Genomic DNA, 17,128 nt, shown 5'->3' on the forward strand with positions numbered 1-17,128 from the left:
GTGACTCTCACCACCTCTCTGCTTGCCTGCAGAAGTATGCTTTGGTTGTTCAAGGCCCTCGTGATGTGAAGAAAAAGGAACTGGTATTTTTGCAGTTTCATTTAAATGGAACAGACCAAGATTTTAGTGCCATTGACTACCTTCTGTTTTCTTCTTTCCAAGAATTCATTAACAGGTATGTAAACGGATGAGCCTGTACCTGCATTGAACTTGGTATTCATACTCTCTTTTTCACTCATGTTTATACCCTCTGTTTGTTTTGGTTGTAATGTTTGGGTTACATTGATGCTCTTTCATGTCTAAGTTTACTAATCTTAGTTTTTAGAAAATGAGGTGAGGAGATTTTCAATGACAAAACCTGCCCTTCAGGTGTCCTTCAGTCATTTGTTGCTGCAGTTCTAAAAGTTTGAAGTTTGTGCTGATTTGCTGCTGGGGGTGGTCAGGAAGTGTGCTGTCCCAGGTGGTGCTCAGCAAGGGCCTAAGCACCCTGTTCCTGTCACTTTTCTTAGAGCAATTGCTGTCAAGATCAAATCCCTTCATTGATTTGTTGTGCGTTTTTTTTGGTTTTTTTTTTTAAGATTATATTTCTTTGTATGACTGTCTTTATGTAAGATTCTATAGGCTCATGTAATTTCATAGTTGGAGTTTTCAAAATTGCTTTGTATTGTTTTGACATTGGTGCTGTTGGAGTGACTGATGAACTTTCTAATTTTAACAGGAGTGGAATGAATCCTGTCTTGAATTTTCTTGAAAGCCCCACCCTTTTCCCCACCTTGTGAGAATAAATTCCTTACTGAATTGTTTAATTTTGCATTCATTTAAATGGAAATTCTGTTCTGCTCTCTGGATCCACATTAAAAGCTAAACAGGAGACAGATACTAGTCACAGTGAGACCTAACAGAAAGGCTTAATTTGGTAATAGATACTCAGTGAAAAGAGACAGGGGATAAAGACCATATGCAGAACAAAATTAGGTGAGAGAGGGGAAGAGGAATAACAGCTGTTATCATAAGGAAGCATTCTGGAGGCTTGGACAGGATTGTCCTGGGAGTATTTTACCTCAGTACCTCTGGGTGGCCAAAGAGCCATCACCTGAATTTGCTTTTCAGAAAGCATTTCTGCTTTAAGTGAATGAGAGTTCTTACATCACTAAGTGTTTTCTGTAACTTATACTAAAGCACCTCATAAAATTCCAATGTTTGGGATATTTTAGGGTGAGAAAATACCAGTGAAGAGTAGTGATGTAGAAAGTGCTACTTGTTTCCTCTGTGTTATTTTTTTCTGAGTTTTGTGGCTTGTGCCACAGTTAGAGGTATGTTTGGTGGGACCCTTTCCAGCCAGGTGCAGGCACAGCTCTGCCTGTGGTACAGGTCAGAAGCACTGCCTGAGACCAGCCCTTGTGAAGCACAGAGCAAAAGCCATGGCTGTGTGGCATCTGGTTCCTGGCTCTTTGCAGAATGAGCCACCTTACCAAGATGCAACTTGGTCTGGGCATACTCAGGTCTTGGAACCCCCATTTCTGCACTTGTTGGATCAATTTGTAGATAAGCCATGTTAAAGACCTGTTTCTTCCCAAATTAAAGCATGTATGTCCTACTTAAGTTGGCAGCATTAAAAGCCATGGCTGTGTGGCATCTGGTTCCTGGCTCTTTGCAGAATGAGCCACCTTACCAAGATGCAACTTGGTCTGGGCATACTCAGGTCTTGGAACCCCCATTTCTGCACTTGTTGGATCAATTTGTAGATAAGCCATGTTAAAGACCTGTTTCTTCCCAAATTAAAGCATGTATGTCCTACTTAAGTTGGCAGCATTCCTGAGGTGCTGCTGTGCCCAGTGCTTATGCCGGGTTGTGCAGAGGCAGGTTAGCCGTGCAGGACAGCTGGAAGCAGTGCTGCAAAGGGCCTAGCTTCAAGACTGTTTGTGCCACTGCAGAGGAATCAGTAAGAGCCATTTATAAGCTGCCTGGGAGAAACCTGGATCACAACCTCCTACCTCCTGGTCTGTCAGGTGGAACAAGTTAGGTGGCAGAACTGACCCCTGAAGAGATGGGGAAGTGTCACTTTCTTCCTGGAGAAGCTGTCTCCTCTCAGTGTTGGAAGGCACCAGAACTGAAGCTGGGAGAAGGCTGAGCTTGGCTTCTGTTCAGAGCAAAGGAAGAAGTTAGGAAATGGTGGTGTCTGTCTGGGGCTGCATCCTTTGTGCCTGTTTGCAGCAGGTAGTAGGAATGCAAGTTAAAACTGATCTTGAACTTATCCAGATGAGAGTGAAATTGGCAAAAGTACACAGGCCTTACCTGCAGTGAGAGCCAGTGGTGTGCAAGAGCCCAGTAGTGTCTCTCCTGTAGCATTCTCCAGATCTTGGTACAGATGGGTGGCTTGTCTTGCTCAGTATTGTGTATTCTGTCCTGATGTCCCAGGGCCTGAACTGGAGAGGCTCAGGGCAAGTTGAAATGTTTTTTTTTTCCTCCTGACTATGAAGTGCCTGTGAAACCTCATGCGTATATGGAATGTGCTCATTCTGTCCAGTGTCCAGCAGAAGAGAAAATAGAAATGATTTTGGGTTCATCAGTAGATGCTAAATTTAGTTGATGAGAAGTCTGGACTAAGATAGCTGTAGAAACTGTTCTGTGTCCTTCCATATGGCCTCTAAAATCAGTAACTGGCTGCTGTTAACCACTTTTCCTAACAAAGTGTCTTGCTTAGTGGTTATGAGAGTATACTTTTAGCACTGTGTCCAGCAATTCATGTAAAGTGCCATCAAAGATGCTGAGATGTATGCTAAAGCTTGTGAGATATTGTAGTTAGAGGTTTTTTTGCCATGGCTGCAAACAGCTTACGTTGTGCTGGGCAGCAGACTGCTATAAAATATACATGTAGGTTATTCCATCATCTTAAATCACAACTCAACCCCCCCTGGAATTGGTGAGAAGAGTCCTGGTGCACCTACATCAGACATAATCCTTCCTGTGTAGGCAGGATTATGCACAGCTCACTTTAGCGTTAAACAGCAACCATAGTATCAGTGAAGGCCACTGCAAACATCAGCAATAATAAAAATGGCACATCATAGAGAATTGGATCTTTCAAGGGTTTTTTGAAGCCTAGCAAGTGGTGAGGACTCAAGTAAGGTCCAGTTGTTTCTGTCAAGGGTTTTATTCTTTGCAGCTCTTCTGTTAGAATTGGATGGACAGAGTATGTGAGGCTGGCACTGCTTGCTGGTGTTGTTCTGGCCTTCCCAGAACACTGCTGGCTGTGTGCTGCTCTTGGCCTGTGTGTTGGAGGGGTACTGCCACTGGATTTCTGCTTTTTTGGTTTTTTTAAGACAGTGGCAGCTGCTGTCTATGCCATATTAATTGGAGGGAAGGAAATAATTAAACCCTTACAAATTAAAAAAAAAAAAGTGTAACTAAAAATACAGATTGCTTTCCTGAGCTCTTCTTAGGATAATACATGTGTTTAAGAAGAAACCCTCTGAATGGGTTACTGACTAGACTATTGTTAGCATAGTGTGTAAAATAACACACAGTCATGTGAAATGATGAATACCAGCCTGAACAGGTCAGAGATTATTTAAGGCTCTGATCAGAGCTCCATGTGCATGTCTCTGGTCTGGATTGCTGTGTGCAGAGAAATAAATTAGCACATGGAAGGGTTGAGACTCTTGGTATTGCAGCATCTGAGCCTTTATGAGATCCCATGGCTGCCTGAGAGTTTGCCAGTCTAGGGAAGAGCAAAAGCAATAACCATGAATTGGGTTTGACTGGCCTGTGGTTTTGGCTCTTGCTGCTGCTTTGGAATCTGCTGGTGGGATGTCCTCAGCTGCCTGTGGCTGTTATGGGTTGGTCCATAGAGATTGCTGGTGTTGGAAGGATCCACTGCAGTGCTGCAGCCCGGGCCAGAACTGGGTTAGGAGCTCCCAGCACTGGGACACACAGAGTCTCCAGTGGCCTGCTGTTGATCAGGCTGTGCTGGGGCAACGGGCTCCCTTAGTTCAGGCTCTTGGTGGTGACCAGGGAGCATTGGCTGGGAGGAGACCAGGGCTTTGTAGTTCACCCTCAGTGAGAGAGTGGCACTTGTCTCTTCTTGCTGGGATGTAGGAATTTTTGCATGGTCTTGAGGGACCATTAATACCCTGGGAGAGCCTGGTGCAGCCTATTCCACTGGTCTGACTGCACGTCTCAAGGACAGACAGTGTCACAGCTAAAAGAACTTGCTGAACAAAAATAAAATAATATGCAGCCTTTGGAGGTTTTCTGTCTTTGGGGTGAAGAGGTAATTAAAAGAAACTGCCTGGATAATCACTCTTCAGCTTGAAGTCTCTTGCCTGCCTTGTGTTCACTTAGGTGTGTGTGGTTTTTAAGCAGGGTTATTTGTCCTCTGCTGTCATTTGTGCAGAGCTTGTGTGTCTGCTCTGCTGCCCTCCTGGCCTTTTTCTCCTGACTCTGTGGCAGTGGTCTGGCACATGCAAGGAGATGCCTTCTCAGATCACTTCTCTGCAGCTTCTCCTAAGATGTTATTAATCTTTCAAGCCTACAATTACTGCTGAAGTCAAAGCCTGCTTCTGCTGCCTGCTGACGTGTAAGTTGTGGCTGTATGCTGTGCCATAACCTCCTGCCTCAGCTTTTCCACAGGGGTTTGGAAAGCTTTTCTAGGATGCTGTATTTAGTCAGGCATTAGGCATATGACTGGCTGGCAGAGTGCTAATTCTATATGTTCCTCTGAGTGGCAGAGCATTGTGCTCTTCCACACTGTTCCAACAGCTACTGCTGCACCTACAGGCTGAAGAGGCACAAAATCATCCTCAGATGAGGTCTCCCTGTATCACTGGTTTGCACGGTGAGGAGCAGTCAGGCAGTGGGTGGGCTTTATTCTTGCCCTTTGTCCACGTCTTCTGGCAGGGGTTACAGAGGTACACTGCCATTCTAAACAAAAGATACATGGACATATGTTACAAAGAGACAAAGATACTCCTACCTTGCTAAAACACTCCTGGAACGTTCTCTGTGTTGATGGGTGGCAAACTGTGCTCGTTCTCTCCAGAAACACATCTCCTTTCTTTTTATATACAGAGTGGAGTTCTGTGCTTGAGTCCACCACCTGAAGCCCTGACTTGAGAGCAGTGCCTTTGTTGGGTTTTGCCTTCCTATGAACATGGGTTCTCATCCATTAAGCCTCAGCAGGCAATATAGCAAAGTAGCCATCAGTATCCTTTTGTCAGTACCCTTTTATCAGTGTGTGCTTCTTCTGTCTTGTTTGTAGACAAGGCACCCTGGTTTGTAAGAAGAAAAGGAGCCCCAATTCTGAAAACTGAAGTAAAATACAGGAAAAGTGCAAATCCACTCAGTGCTAGCACAGCACAAATCTTTCTGAGTGGTCTGTTCTCTGGGAGAAGAGCTTGCTGCTTCTGCTCTGCGTTTTTTCTTTACCTCTTAACATTTTTCTCCTGAAAGACCAAAATCTCTTAATCAGCTCCCAACAGACCCAGTCATGCACACACCCTCTGCCATACAAGCAAAGTATACTTGTTCCCTTCACCTAGGAAGATGGGTTTAATCCATGTCAAAACCCTTTCCCTTGTCTCACAGATACATCCCTGATGTATCTCTGCAGCCTGAATTCTATCTTAGTAAAAATCAGCAGCCTTTGCTTTAATGGTTCAGGACCCATCACAGTGTTTTACCTGTTGATTTCAAATGAAACCTTGTTGAAAAAGCAGCTGCATAGCCAGGCTTATTTTGTAGAGATGACATGAAAGTGGCTAAAATCACTACTGAGTGATTTTATCAAGTACTGAGGAGCTCCAAAGAAATAGTGTGCTTAGTTCACTGTGTCCTGTGCAACTGGTAGAGAAAGGATGTAGGCCAGATGTGCCTTAGATTTACCTCCTTATTTATGTTATTTACCTCTTTTACCTCACAGCATGGCAGGTATTGGAAATCCACTGTGGCTTGTGGTCGTGATATTAAAAAACCTACACAAACCAACCCTGCTGTTTTGGGGCTACAAATACCTGTGATTGCACACTGAGAAAACAGCCTTGTTAGTGCAGGTGGGAGCCTTACACCAAGGGTATAGTGCTTCCAAAATAATGGGAATGCACTGAATGTAAATTTCAAAGCATTTTAAGTATGTGTGCATTTGCAACCAGTTCATGTGCATCCTAGAGCTGGGGTGAAGTAGCCTGCCCTGCTTCTAGGTTGGTCCTTCCATCTTTTGCTCCCTAGCACCATGTGAAGTTCCTGGGGCCCTGGCTCTGCTGCTTTCTGTCCCAGAGGTGACAGAGGAGCAGAACGAAGCTCCCCTTGTAAGGCAGAACAGTCCCGAGGGGCAGGCAGGGCTGGGGGCTGGTAAGGAACCAGGTAAGTCTTCTGCAGTCAAGAACATGGGCATGTAAGAGCTGCTGCTCATCAGAACATCACTCCATGCACCATTTTAGATATGCTGAACTTTAGCCATTGAAACAGTGGAGGGAAGTGTGCAGTGCCTGTAGGTCTGGCCTTCTCTTGCCTACAGTGCTCAGACACCACTCTGAGTTCGGTCAGTAAAGTCATGGTCTTTTTCTTTCAGTCCAGAAAAAGCAGAGTTCATGAAGGACTGTGAGAGTTCATACTCCAGATGGAAGTTTTCTGGAGGCTTTCGAACTTGGGTCAAGATGTCCTTGGTGAAGACAAAAGAAGAGGATGGTAGTGAGACTGTCGAATTCAAACAGGAGGTAAAAAAAAATTCATTTCTCAGGAAGGCTGTTTTGGGACTGCTTAGTTTAAGAACTAGTTACTGCAACAGTTTTTGTGATAACTGGCCAACAGAACCAGTTCTTGGGGCAAATAGCAATATGAGTTGGAAGAAAGGTGGGTTAGTTGTTTAAGAGAAGTCTCGTGAGCTTGGTCTGTGTTTCATTGCCTCCATTGCATCATTTGCCATTGAGCAGTTCTGGCTGTACAGTTAGTTCCATTCTTTCCCAACATGGGGAGATTCTGTGAAAGCAAAATGTCTTGAGGTGTGGCCAGCTGTTGTTATAGCCTCATGAGGCATCTCAGGAGAACACCTGGGAGGCCAGAAAGTCCAGGTTTTGAACATGTTACAGGTGACACTTGTAGTCTGAGGTAAGAGTCCAAAGAGACCAACATAAAAATATTAATACAGCTACTTTTAGTTCAAGGTGGGGAACAACTGCCAAAGGAATTGTCCAAATAGCTAGTATTGAAAGAGGTGTTGCTTAGCTTACTGCAAGGGTGGATGTTGGACTGAAGGAGGTAAATATAAGCCTTGTATCCTTTGTAGCATTCTCATGTTTGCTCTTTGTTTGGGTCTGAGATTTTTAGGTGTTGAGAATTCTTAGAAACATGGAGTAACTTAAATTAATGCATCATTTAAAACTAGAAAATATGCACATAGAAGAAGGAAACTTAACTGGAGACGAAAAGAGTTTGACTTTCATGCCTGTTCTGTTCACATTAATGAACAGGAAAACAGTTATGTTTTGAGTTTTTCATGCTCCTAGTGTTGGTTGAAGAGGGTGTCATCAGTGGTGAGGAATGCAAATTTTAAGAGCAGTCCTTTCCAGAGACTACACCTTCTCTTAGTCCACTTTATGGAGGTCAAAATGAAGCAGAATCTTCAGTTCTCCTATCTTTAATTCTCACAGTTAGGACATTACATGGCAAAGCCTTAATGGAAGAGCAGAGCTGTGACTGTGAGGTGGGTACCCTCCTGTTCCCCTGGAGGAGAACAGAGGCAAATTCTAGAGTTGTGCAAGTCTGAAACTAATGCCTTAGTTCAGAGGAGGGAAAGGTCAGTCAGCTACTGCCATGAAAGCACTAACAGCAGTTGTCTGTCCTTCATCACCTTTATCTCTTCCTGTGTGGTACTTACCAAGTGTAGGAGTTTTGAAAGTTCTCCTGTGTGTGCCCACATCTAACATGTCTCAAAGTGGAAACAAAAAACTGACTGAAACTCAGAAAAATATTGGCTTTTTGTGCCCATGAACATCCATTTAGTCCAGCAGTTATGGACTGTCTAGTCATCTGGATAGGTGAAACCTGTGTTGGCTTTTTGGTTTGGTTTTTGTGGGTTGGTTTGTTTGTTTTTAATAAAACCCAGGAAATTCCTAGGAAATAGGAATCGGTACAAATGCGAATGTTGAGTTTCAGATCCCTATTAATAAGACAGTAGAAGGTGGAGCAGCTCACACACGTGTGGCACTTGCTTTGTTTGCCAGTACCATGTCTGCTCAGAATGCATAAGGAAGTCCACTGGCCTGTCAGACAGAGAGGTGGAATGTCAGAAAGAGGGACACAAACATGAGGTCAGACAGCACAGGTCAGGAGCCTGGTGACTAGCCCAGCAGTCATTACTTTGTCTTGATTCTTTCCCATGGCCTTCATTTAGCTTTGAGTACTGCTTGGTTTCCTGGTGTGGGGTTTTTGGGAGGTGTGTAGCTGTGATGATTGTATGCTGCAGGAACGAAAGGAGCTGTACGAGTAGAAGGCTGAGGCTGCAGCAAAGGTGTGTGACCAGGGGATGTGAGGTGCTGAGCTCCTGTGTGCTCTCACTGGACAGTGTTCCAGCTCCTGCTTCTAGGTGTTTGCAGCCTAAAACCTGATCAGGGCAGGGTGTGTGGAGAAGACATAGAAATCTTGAAGTATTTGTAAACAAACTAATCTGTGGTAGATGGGAGGTTGTGTAGTAGGCCACCCTTCATGTAATGAGGCTGCTTGTAAGGTGGTGAAAATTGGAGACTGTGTAAGGGCTTTCTGTCACTTCAGCCTTCCTCTACCTGGACCAGCAGGTTCCCAAAATACGGAGAAGGGTTTCCCCCATCTGCCTCATGTTCCTCTCACAGCCCTGAAATGAAGTGACAACACTGCTGAACTCATTCAGTACAGCATTAAACTAATGTAGGAAGAAAAGCAGCAGTCCCTTGGGCACACACCAAGCTGTTAACTACTGCTTTGAGGGCAGAAGGGAGAGGTCCATCCATCACTTGTTGAGCTGTAACTCCAGCGTGCCTCCCTGTTGGTTAACTGGCTCTTGAGCAGTTTATATTGTCTCTTAGCAGCAGGGGGGTTGGTGCAAACCATGCTGTTATTGCCTGCCTACAGATCCCCCACAGTTCCCTCTGAGCTTTGGGGGGGGTGTTACACAACAACATAAATGGTTTTCTGAGGCCTGATGTCTTAATACTGTCCTGACTGTGGTTTAAGTGGTGAAGACTGTGGTTTCATGTGGCTGTGACATTGACCTGGCATCTGAAGCTGGACCCTGGTGAAATGGTGCTAAAGCTCTCTACCAGTCAGCACTGGTTTCATATGGCAACCCTGTTAATGGGCAGTACTGGGGAGTATGGTTTTAATTGTTAACATCTGGGCTTCTTTCCCATCCATTTTCATCCTGCACTTCCTGGATCTTCTAGTTTAATCTACAACTTTTTTTTTTTTTCTTAAAAAGTGTTTTCCTGCCAGCATTGTGTAGTTCTCTGGTAGATAAAAGTGACTGAGCATTCATTCATGAGAACTTTCCAAATGCTGAATTCCACCAAGGAAATAAACTTTGTAAATGAAATTCCCTTCATTGAAAGGGAAAAACTATGCACTAAAATAAAGGCCCTGGCTCCCAGTGTAAAAATGGTATTGCAGGGTTTTACTGAGAAATAGGGAAAGAATATGACTGTGAGGCAGGTGGAGGAAACTGCCCTTTCCATGTTTTGGGAGCCTTTCCATGTTTTGGGAGCCTGTTGCCCCAGGTAGAGGCTGAACTGAAGTCCCTACAGCTCTGCTGTTCCCACCTTCCTGCATACCTCTTGTGCTGCACACAAGTCTCATTACAGCACTGAATAAACTAACCTGCAGATTGGCTTTTGTTCCTTCCCCCCAGACCAGCGTCGTTAACTACATTAACCAGAGAGCTAAACCAAGAAGTGACCAGCTGTTTTTTGTGGTATTTGAATGGAAAGATCCTTTTATACAGACTGTTCAAGATGTGAGTAAAACCCCACTCCTTTTTTTGAATTGTTGCTGGACTGTACACCAAAATTTATTCCAAAAATGATTCCAAAATTTGGGTTTAAGCAGTAATTTTATATTCAGTAATTTATATTCTGCAGAGGTCAAGACCATCTGATGCCTTTCTATGGCCTGGTGACACTTGGCATCCTGTTTGCAGCTAGAGGTCCATGTAATTGAGAAAAGGATGTCCCTGTGTTTCTAGCAGAGTAGCTTCAGGCCAAGGCTGAATTTTTTGCTTAAGTGTGCTTGGAGAAACTGATTTCTTGACTTTTAGTCATCAACAAGCAAGGAACCTAGGCTTAAATCATCATCATAAAAATAGCATAGCATTTTGGTACTGCATTCAAACACACTAAAAGCCATTTAGAATTGAGCTCAGTCTGCTGCAGCCAGAGGTGGGTGATGTACCTGAGAAGCCCCTGGCGTGCTCAGGGGTGTGCTGCAGGCACAGGCACCTTCTAAGCAGGTGAACTTGTTTCACGAGCACTAACAAACACTGCAAGCCTGTGTAAGACCTCCTGGCTGGGGTGGTGACCAGGTGGCACTGTGCTCAGGCTGGCTGTCAGGAGTCCCAAAGCTGTGCATTGCTCACTGCTGCCTGAGCCCAGCCCTGCTGGCCTCCCCGAGACCCCTGGAGCCACCCCTGTGCCCAGCGGGGCCAGGAGACCCGCCAGCTACACAGGAGGTGCTGCTTCTGGCTTTGCCTTCTGCAGGACCTTCTTCAGTGTGACTGCTTGTTACTGTAAATCTCTATAGCTAATTTTAACATTAAATAATGTAGTAAATTAACTTTTATCTGTATTAGTTTTAAACAATTCTATCCTGAAATAGTCTAAAAATAATTTATCAGCTAGTACAGTGTTTTTTCTTCCTGGCAAAAGCAGAAGAAACGTGGTGTGAGGCAGGCGTGTGGAGAAGGTGCTACAGCTTAAAGCTGTGCAGCCTAAAGGAGTAGGCTGCAAAACACCAATGGAATTGTTTGTTACTGAACAGGTCTAATGTACACTGAGTAATATTTTTCATCTCTTTCAGATAATCACAGCAAATCCCTGGAACATGATTGCTCTACTTTGTGGCATCTTTTTGGCTCTGTTTAAGGCAGCAGACTTTGCAAAGTTAAGCATTAAGTGGATGATTAAAATCAGAAAGAGACATCTGAAGAGGAGGAGTCAAGTAATGAACCACATGAGCTGAGGCCATGACTGCCTTTTAACCATTCACAGCAGAAGGGACAGAATGTAACTGGAATAAACTTTGATCAGCAATACAGCAGTTAAAGATGCAAACCAGGTATGTTTTCTTCAGGAAAAAATGATGGCTGGAGGAACAGCATAGTGACCCAGCCTTTGAACTTCAGCAAAGAGCTAACTCTAGGACAGATCTAACAAACTTATGCTTTTTTACTCCAAATTTAACAAGCTTACCTCAACATATGAGGGTACCAAGAAAGAAGAATTCACTAACCTTCAGAAAGTCAACACTGGAGTGGCTGAGTTCTGAAACAACAGACAGTGTTTGAGTGCTTCTTGGCACAGGAGATCATGTAACTTGTGCAGAAGGTGTGGCCTGCACCTGCTGCTGCTAACAGGTGCTTAGTGGAAGGGAAAGCACTTGACAAAACAGTCTGGCCTCCCCTCTTCAAAGAATGCCTTAAAACAAAATACACTGGAATTCTATTACATGTCTTTTTTCATTTAAAGTATATTGACCTTAATATTAAAAAAATACTCAAGATATTGTGTACATTCTTTGAAACCACCTGCCCTCAGGTTTAGCTGGAGCTGTATAGGAGGTAGTCCAGGCAGGAGTGTTAGGGCAAGATTATTAAGTAAAAACACCAAACATCTATTCCTGGTCAGTCCAAAGTGAACTCAGGCAGCCTCAGTACCTGGGCATCGGGGCTGCTGGTGGAGTTCAAAGCCTGTCTCAGGCTGTTGCTCGTCTCTCTTTGCCCCAGTCTTTGCTGCAGAAGTGTAAACCAGTCTTTCCTCATCCCGCTGGTCGAGTGCAGCTCTCTGTGCACGCCAGCTATGCCCACTGTGGTGTCCATCAGCATCTTCCTTCTCAGCCCAGATGCCTCTCTCAGAGCTGTGGAGGCTGCAGGGGAGCAGCACACCGCTGGCTTGGCTCTGAAGGCTTTGGGGCAAGGGAAGGAGCATGGCAAGTCATGACTTGCTGCTTCCAGCTACTACAAATAAAGTATTAATATAGAAGTAAGCATATCAAAAGTCCCCCCTCATCCTTTCTTTTGCCTTTCAAGGAAGCATTTTGGAAGAAAGTTTACAACTTCCAGCTGATTTCCAGAGCATGCCAAGGCACTGCATTAACTGAAGACAGCCTTAAAGAAGGGAGCACCAGCTCACTGCAGTAAGAAAAGCCAAGCAGCTCCACTGGCTGCAGGCAGGGAGGCAACACACAGGTTCTTCTGTACCCAGACAGGTATGGGCAGGAGGAGGTCACAGCCTGCCACTCTTGTCCAGGTCCAGTGCTGGAGCTTCCAAGGAATCAGAATTTGAAGGGTGGAGTCTGGGGTGACTTCATCACACTCAAAAAAAGTTTGGCTGCAGGAACAGGCAGTAGCCAGTTAACATTTTCTGTGCAGTGTCTGGCACTGATGGCTCCTAAGCAGGTCCCAAGGGCCAGTGCTGCCCCTGCCTCAGGTGAGGTAGCTGGCACAGCACATAGCCAGTGAACAGTCTAACCAGAGGGGAGCAGCCAAGACCAAATATGGCACTGTGGAAGCAGCTGGTGGAGAGCTTTGGTGGTGTAGCAGGGGCAGGGATTAATAAAAATAAACACACCATCCCTGTCAAGAAGAAGCCCTTTGATTTTGCTGTATAACAGCTTGTTCTGGTAGGAGAGCATTCCAGTGACCTCTGGGGTGAGCGTGCAGCTTTCTGCTTTCCCAGATAGACTGCTGAGGGGTGGGCCTGCAGGTGCACACAGACTCCTCCCTCACAGAAACACCTGAGTGCTCCTTCAACACAGGATAGGACAGCAGCTAGTTCCTGGGTTTTACAAAAATTCAGAAACAACAGTTTCATCAGGCACTGATGCATCCCTACTGCATTTTTTGGGGTGTTTTTACTAATGAGGTTAGAAAAGGGAAGTTGGGAAGGCAATGTAGCCCCAGCTCTGGGGTTAAATAAAGGTTGCACTGCTTTCCGCAATACTTTAATGAAATGTAATTAATTGTTAATTAATTTATTAATATTTATATTGGTTATTATTTAATGTATATAAATTACTTTGAAAAAATAAAATTCCCCTAGTAGTCAAATTCAGTCACTACAAGGAAGTGCAAGTAAGTAAGTGCCAGACAAGAACCCTTTCTTTTATATACCTATTTACAGGAATAATTCTAATAGCAGCTATTGCACAATTCCTTTGAAATGGCCTGTACAGCTCTTGCCTTGTTCTTCTATTACTTTTTCTTAATGTCTATATTAATAAATTTTAAATAACTTGAAACAATTCCAAAAGCCAGTAATATGGTTTCTGTACCACCACAGGGTAAGACATTCTCCAGTGTAATTTATTTCCTTTAGACTGAAGGACAGCTGAGAATATCTTGCAGTGCAAACTGGAGAAGGGCACAGAGGTGACCCCCATGTGCCTGGCAGTGCCTCCTCCTGGGCTCACCTCACACCCCTGCGGCTCCTCCGCGTCTGACACGCCAGAAGCACCACGAGCAGTGAAGAATGTTCTGCCCCCCATGATTCTGGGCAGCCACCTCCCACAGCAGACTCTTTGGTCAGCTGATGATGCCATCTTTTTATATAAACACTGACATGTAGCAAGTAGCAACTAATGGGTTTGGTCAGCCAGAGCTACTGGAAGCACAAGGTACTCCAGGCAGCGCTATTCCCATTTCCTCTGCAAACCATCGGCTGAAGAGACAGAAACGAAGCAACAACAGTAGTGTAATAAAGACTCAAACAATGTAGCAGAGACTCTCCCCCAGGAAACTGCTTGAATAACATCAGCAAAGCAGCCAAGCAACAGGTAAGAAAAGCCCAGGACACCTGCCTTGGCTGTTTGGACCACTAGAACAAAGCCTTCCACCCTGCTCCCAGAAATGAAACCCCAGCAGCCTGCACCTCCAACGCTTCTGCCACTCAGAGATGTGGGAGGCTGTTTGTAGAAGCCATGCTAATGCTCCTGGTCTTCACAAACACAAAAAGGTGATATACAGCACTAAATACAAACATAAAGGCTTTATTGAATGCTGCTCAATTCCCCAAAGATCTTTCATTACAAAAGTTTTCCACACAACTGCAATTTAAGAGATTGGAATGGTACTCTGATAAAAGATGTGAAAAATACTTGATCAAGTAAACAGACAAGACTTTTATTGTCACCTTGCTGCCTTTAAGAAACAGGCTGCATTTTCTTTAAATAAAACAAGGAACTCTTTCTTGACATATTTCCCTCCTTACTTAAAAAAAAAAATCCCAATTTTGGTCTCATTCTTCAGTCTGTGAGATGCTAAAACTAATGCAGAAACATCTAAGGTAGTCTCTCAGTGACCTGCACAACTCTGTGACAAGTCCTTGGACTGATGAGGAGCATCATTGATGGGCTCTCTAGAGGAAGCTCCATCCTCAGCTGCAGCAGGAAGAAATCTCTAAGCAGCCCAGAACCAACAGGCAGCAAGAACAGGGTAGAGGCACTCACCAAGCCTTAGGCTGGGTGCACAGACCACCCCAAGCTGCTCAAGCTGTCTCCCTCTCTCCCTGCTTTGCCTCTTTCTTCCATGGGCACCACATAAATCTAAATCTGAGTCCAATCTGGAATTCAAGGACAGCACCATATCCAAGTTCCTTTCAGTGCTGTAAGGGCCATATACCAAGGATCTCAAGTTACTGGTAACGTACCTTGGTTTTATTTGAGAAAATACAGCAGAACTAGAAGCCTTTTCTATCTTCTTAACCAAAGTATGCAGCAATGTGAAAAGCACATATAAAACAAGGAAAAAATATACATAGCAAACTATACCACCTATGTGCAACACAATCAAAAATTCAAGTCATAATCCTCACCACTCCCGTAATTATTTCACTCATTAAGGATGATAACTCGGTTCCTATAAAACATTGGAAGTGACAATATATCAATAATTAGACAAATTTACAATATGCTGTGGTAATGACATCACTTAATTCCTGTATTTAAATTCAAATCTTTACATGTGCCAGAGGAAAAAACCTGGCTGTTTCTATTATAGTAATAAGGTTTCTTTTGCAAATCCTTACAGTTCCAAAGGTACAAAACAGTACATCTGCCGAGCAGAGGTGGTGATTGACTTCCTTTATTTGGCACTTGGACTGTGTGCATTGAGCACGCTGTGAGCGCTGTTCTGCTTCTCTGCCATCGCCTTCTTAAGCTTCAGCTCCTCCAACTTTCTCCACAACTCTTCACGTTCCATCTCTTTCTTTTTCTCTCTGCAGAAAAGAGTCAAGTACATCTTGTAATTCCTCTTAAGTTTTCCTCCAAAGCTATTTTTAGGCTATGGTTTCCTCTATGAAAAAGCAAGCACACAACTTGGTAACAGTTCATGGTAAAACCCTACCTCTGTTCAGCACACTGTGACAATGGCCACACTGTGGCTTTGCACAGGCAGCTGCAATTGAAGGAGGTTCTTTATCACATGCAAACAAATTAAGAGATGAAGCATTTCTGGGGGGAAAGCATAGCTGCTGAAAGAGGGCATGGCACGTAGTCCCAGCTGGCCTAGGATAATCTCTACCCTGCCCCCTTCCTCCCCTCTACTCCCACAGGAGGGCTCAGGAGGGTGAGAGGGGGTTCTGCTGAGCTATGCAGTATTCTCCAGCTCAGCGTTTTCAGGCGACGTCCCTTGAAGGGCCAGGGCCAGCACTAGTGGCCCTGCACAGCAGCCCCCGAGCCCTGTTTTCCACCCAGGAGGAGCACTGGGGCCAGAGCCTTCCTGGCACATCCTGGGCAACGCTGACCCCCCACAGTGCTGCACCCATCGCACGAGCAGCTCCACCACAGACCCACACAGCCACAACAGGCACGTTCTGTCTCTATGCACCCACAACGTACCAGCTGGAAATTCACCAGCATGCATTTGGAAGAAGGAGAGTCGGTACCTTTGCCTCTCTGCTTTGTATGAGCCTGTGAGTTCATCGAACAGCTTGCCATTCATCTCCATCAGGGTCTTCAGCACGTTGTACACCAGCGCCACGATCGTCCTGCCGCAGAACACACCCGTGAGAACTACTCAAACAGCTCCATCAGACAAGTGCTCCATTTCATTTTTAGACTCAGCTACTTATTTAAGATACTTTTGTAAGTATCAGTGAGTTTCTGAAACAAAGTCATTTACTATAATTTCCCCTGAAAAATTAATAAAATGCATATTTAAACCCTTTTTTTTAAATGGCTATTTACCCTTAAATTCTTGACTCTTGTCATTGCACAGAATATAATTTTTCATACTGTGGCTGTGCTATAAAGCCATTCAATTGTGGTAACAATTAACTAAGTTGTAACAACAATTTTGTAATATTTGAGTAATGAAATACAAAAGCCTAGAAAAATCAAACTTCTGGCTAATAGTTTCAAGACTGGGCAAAAGAATGCAGCAGAGGAACCTTCCAAGGCACATGGTTTACTACAGCTGCCAAAAGCTCTACCAAAAGTGCTTCTGGGCAACGGGCACTTTTGCTGCTTATGCCCCATTAGGGAACTGGACTTGAGATCATCAGATAATGATTTCAGTATGGCTTGGGCACCTCCCAGCTCCTCAGAGGACTCAAATGCAGCCACCAAACACAACATGCAGGACACTCAGCCTGCCTACAAACCTTTCATTTGGATTTTGTTTTTTTCCTTGAACCTCAGCTTTCATATGGTTTGAAGACAAAAGCTTATGCAGGGTTTTGGGTTTATGAGAGGAAAAGCTTGATATTGAGCAAGTCTTTTAAGTCCATATCAAGCAGCTGGATGGACACAACCACATTTCTCTGCCCTCCAAAACAGACTGAAAACAAAGTGTTAAGACTTTCTTCCCCAAGCTTCCATGTCCTCAAGGTATACAATTAGCCTGTGTCTTTCACTTCCTTCATAAACAGCAGCTTCAGACTGCAGCTAGGGAAAG

General features: G+C 44.4%; 2 protein-coding genes across 2 annotated transcripts in view; one reads left to right on the forward strand and one right to left on the reverse strand.

Moving 5' to 3' along the window:
• The window catches only part of TMEM206 (transmembrane protein 206), a 16,197-nt gene extending 4,836 nt beyond the window's left edge, over positions 1–11,361 (forward strand). Inside the window, exons 4-7 of the mRNA XM_008936248.1 lie at positions 33–175; positions 6,569–6,713; positions 9,875–9,979; positions 11,038–11,361. Of these exons, the coding sequence (XP_008934496.1) occupies positions 33–175; positions 6,569–6,713; positions 9,875–9,979; positions 11,038–11,199 (555 nt within the window). The 3' untranslated portion in view covers positions 11,200–11,361. The remainder of the gene's footprint in view (positions 1–32; positions 176–6,568; positions 6,714–9,874; positions 9,980–11,037) is intronic.
• Positions 11,362–15,157: 3,796 nt separating this feature from the next.
• The window catches only part of PPP2R5A (protein phosphatase 2, regulatory subunit B', alpha), a 26,832-nt gene continuing 24,861 nt past the window's right edge, over positions 15,158–17,128 (reverse strand). The window contains exons 11-12 of the mRNA XM_008936249.1: positions 16,119–16,220; positions 15,158–15,449 (exon numbers count right to left, since the gene is read on the reverse strand). Of these exons, the coding sequence (XP_008934497.1) occupies positions 15,317–15,449; positions 16,119–16,220 (235 nt within the window). The 3' untranslated portion in view covers positions 15,158–15,316. The remainder of the gene's footprint in view (positions 15,450–16,118; positions 16,221–17,128) is intronic.

Source organism: Merops nubicus, unplaced genomic scaffold (genome assembly GCF_000691845.1).
Source record: "Merops nubicus isolate BGI_N331 unplaced genomic scaffold, ASM69184v1 scaffold22612, whole genome shotgun sequence".
Taxonomy (NCBI): Eukaryota; Metazoa; Chordata; class Aves; order Coraciiformes; family Meropidae; genus Merops; species Merops nubicus.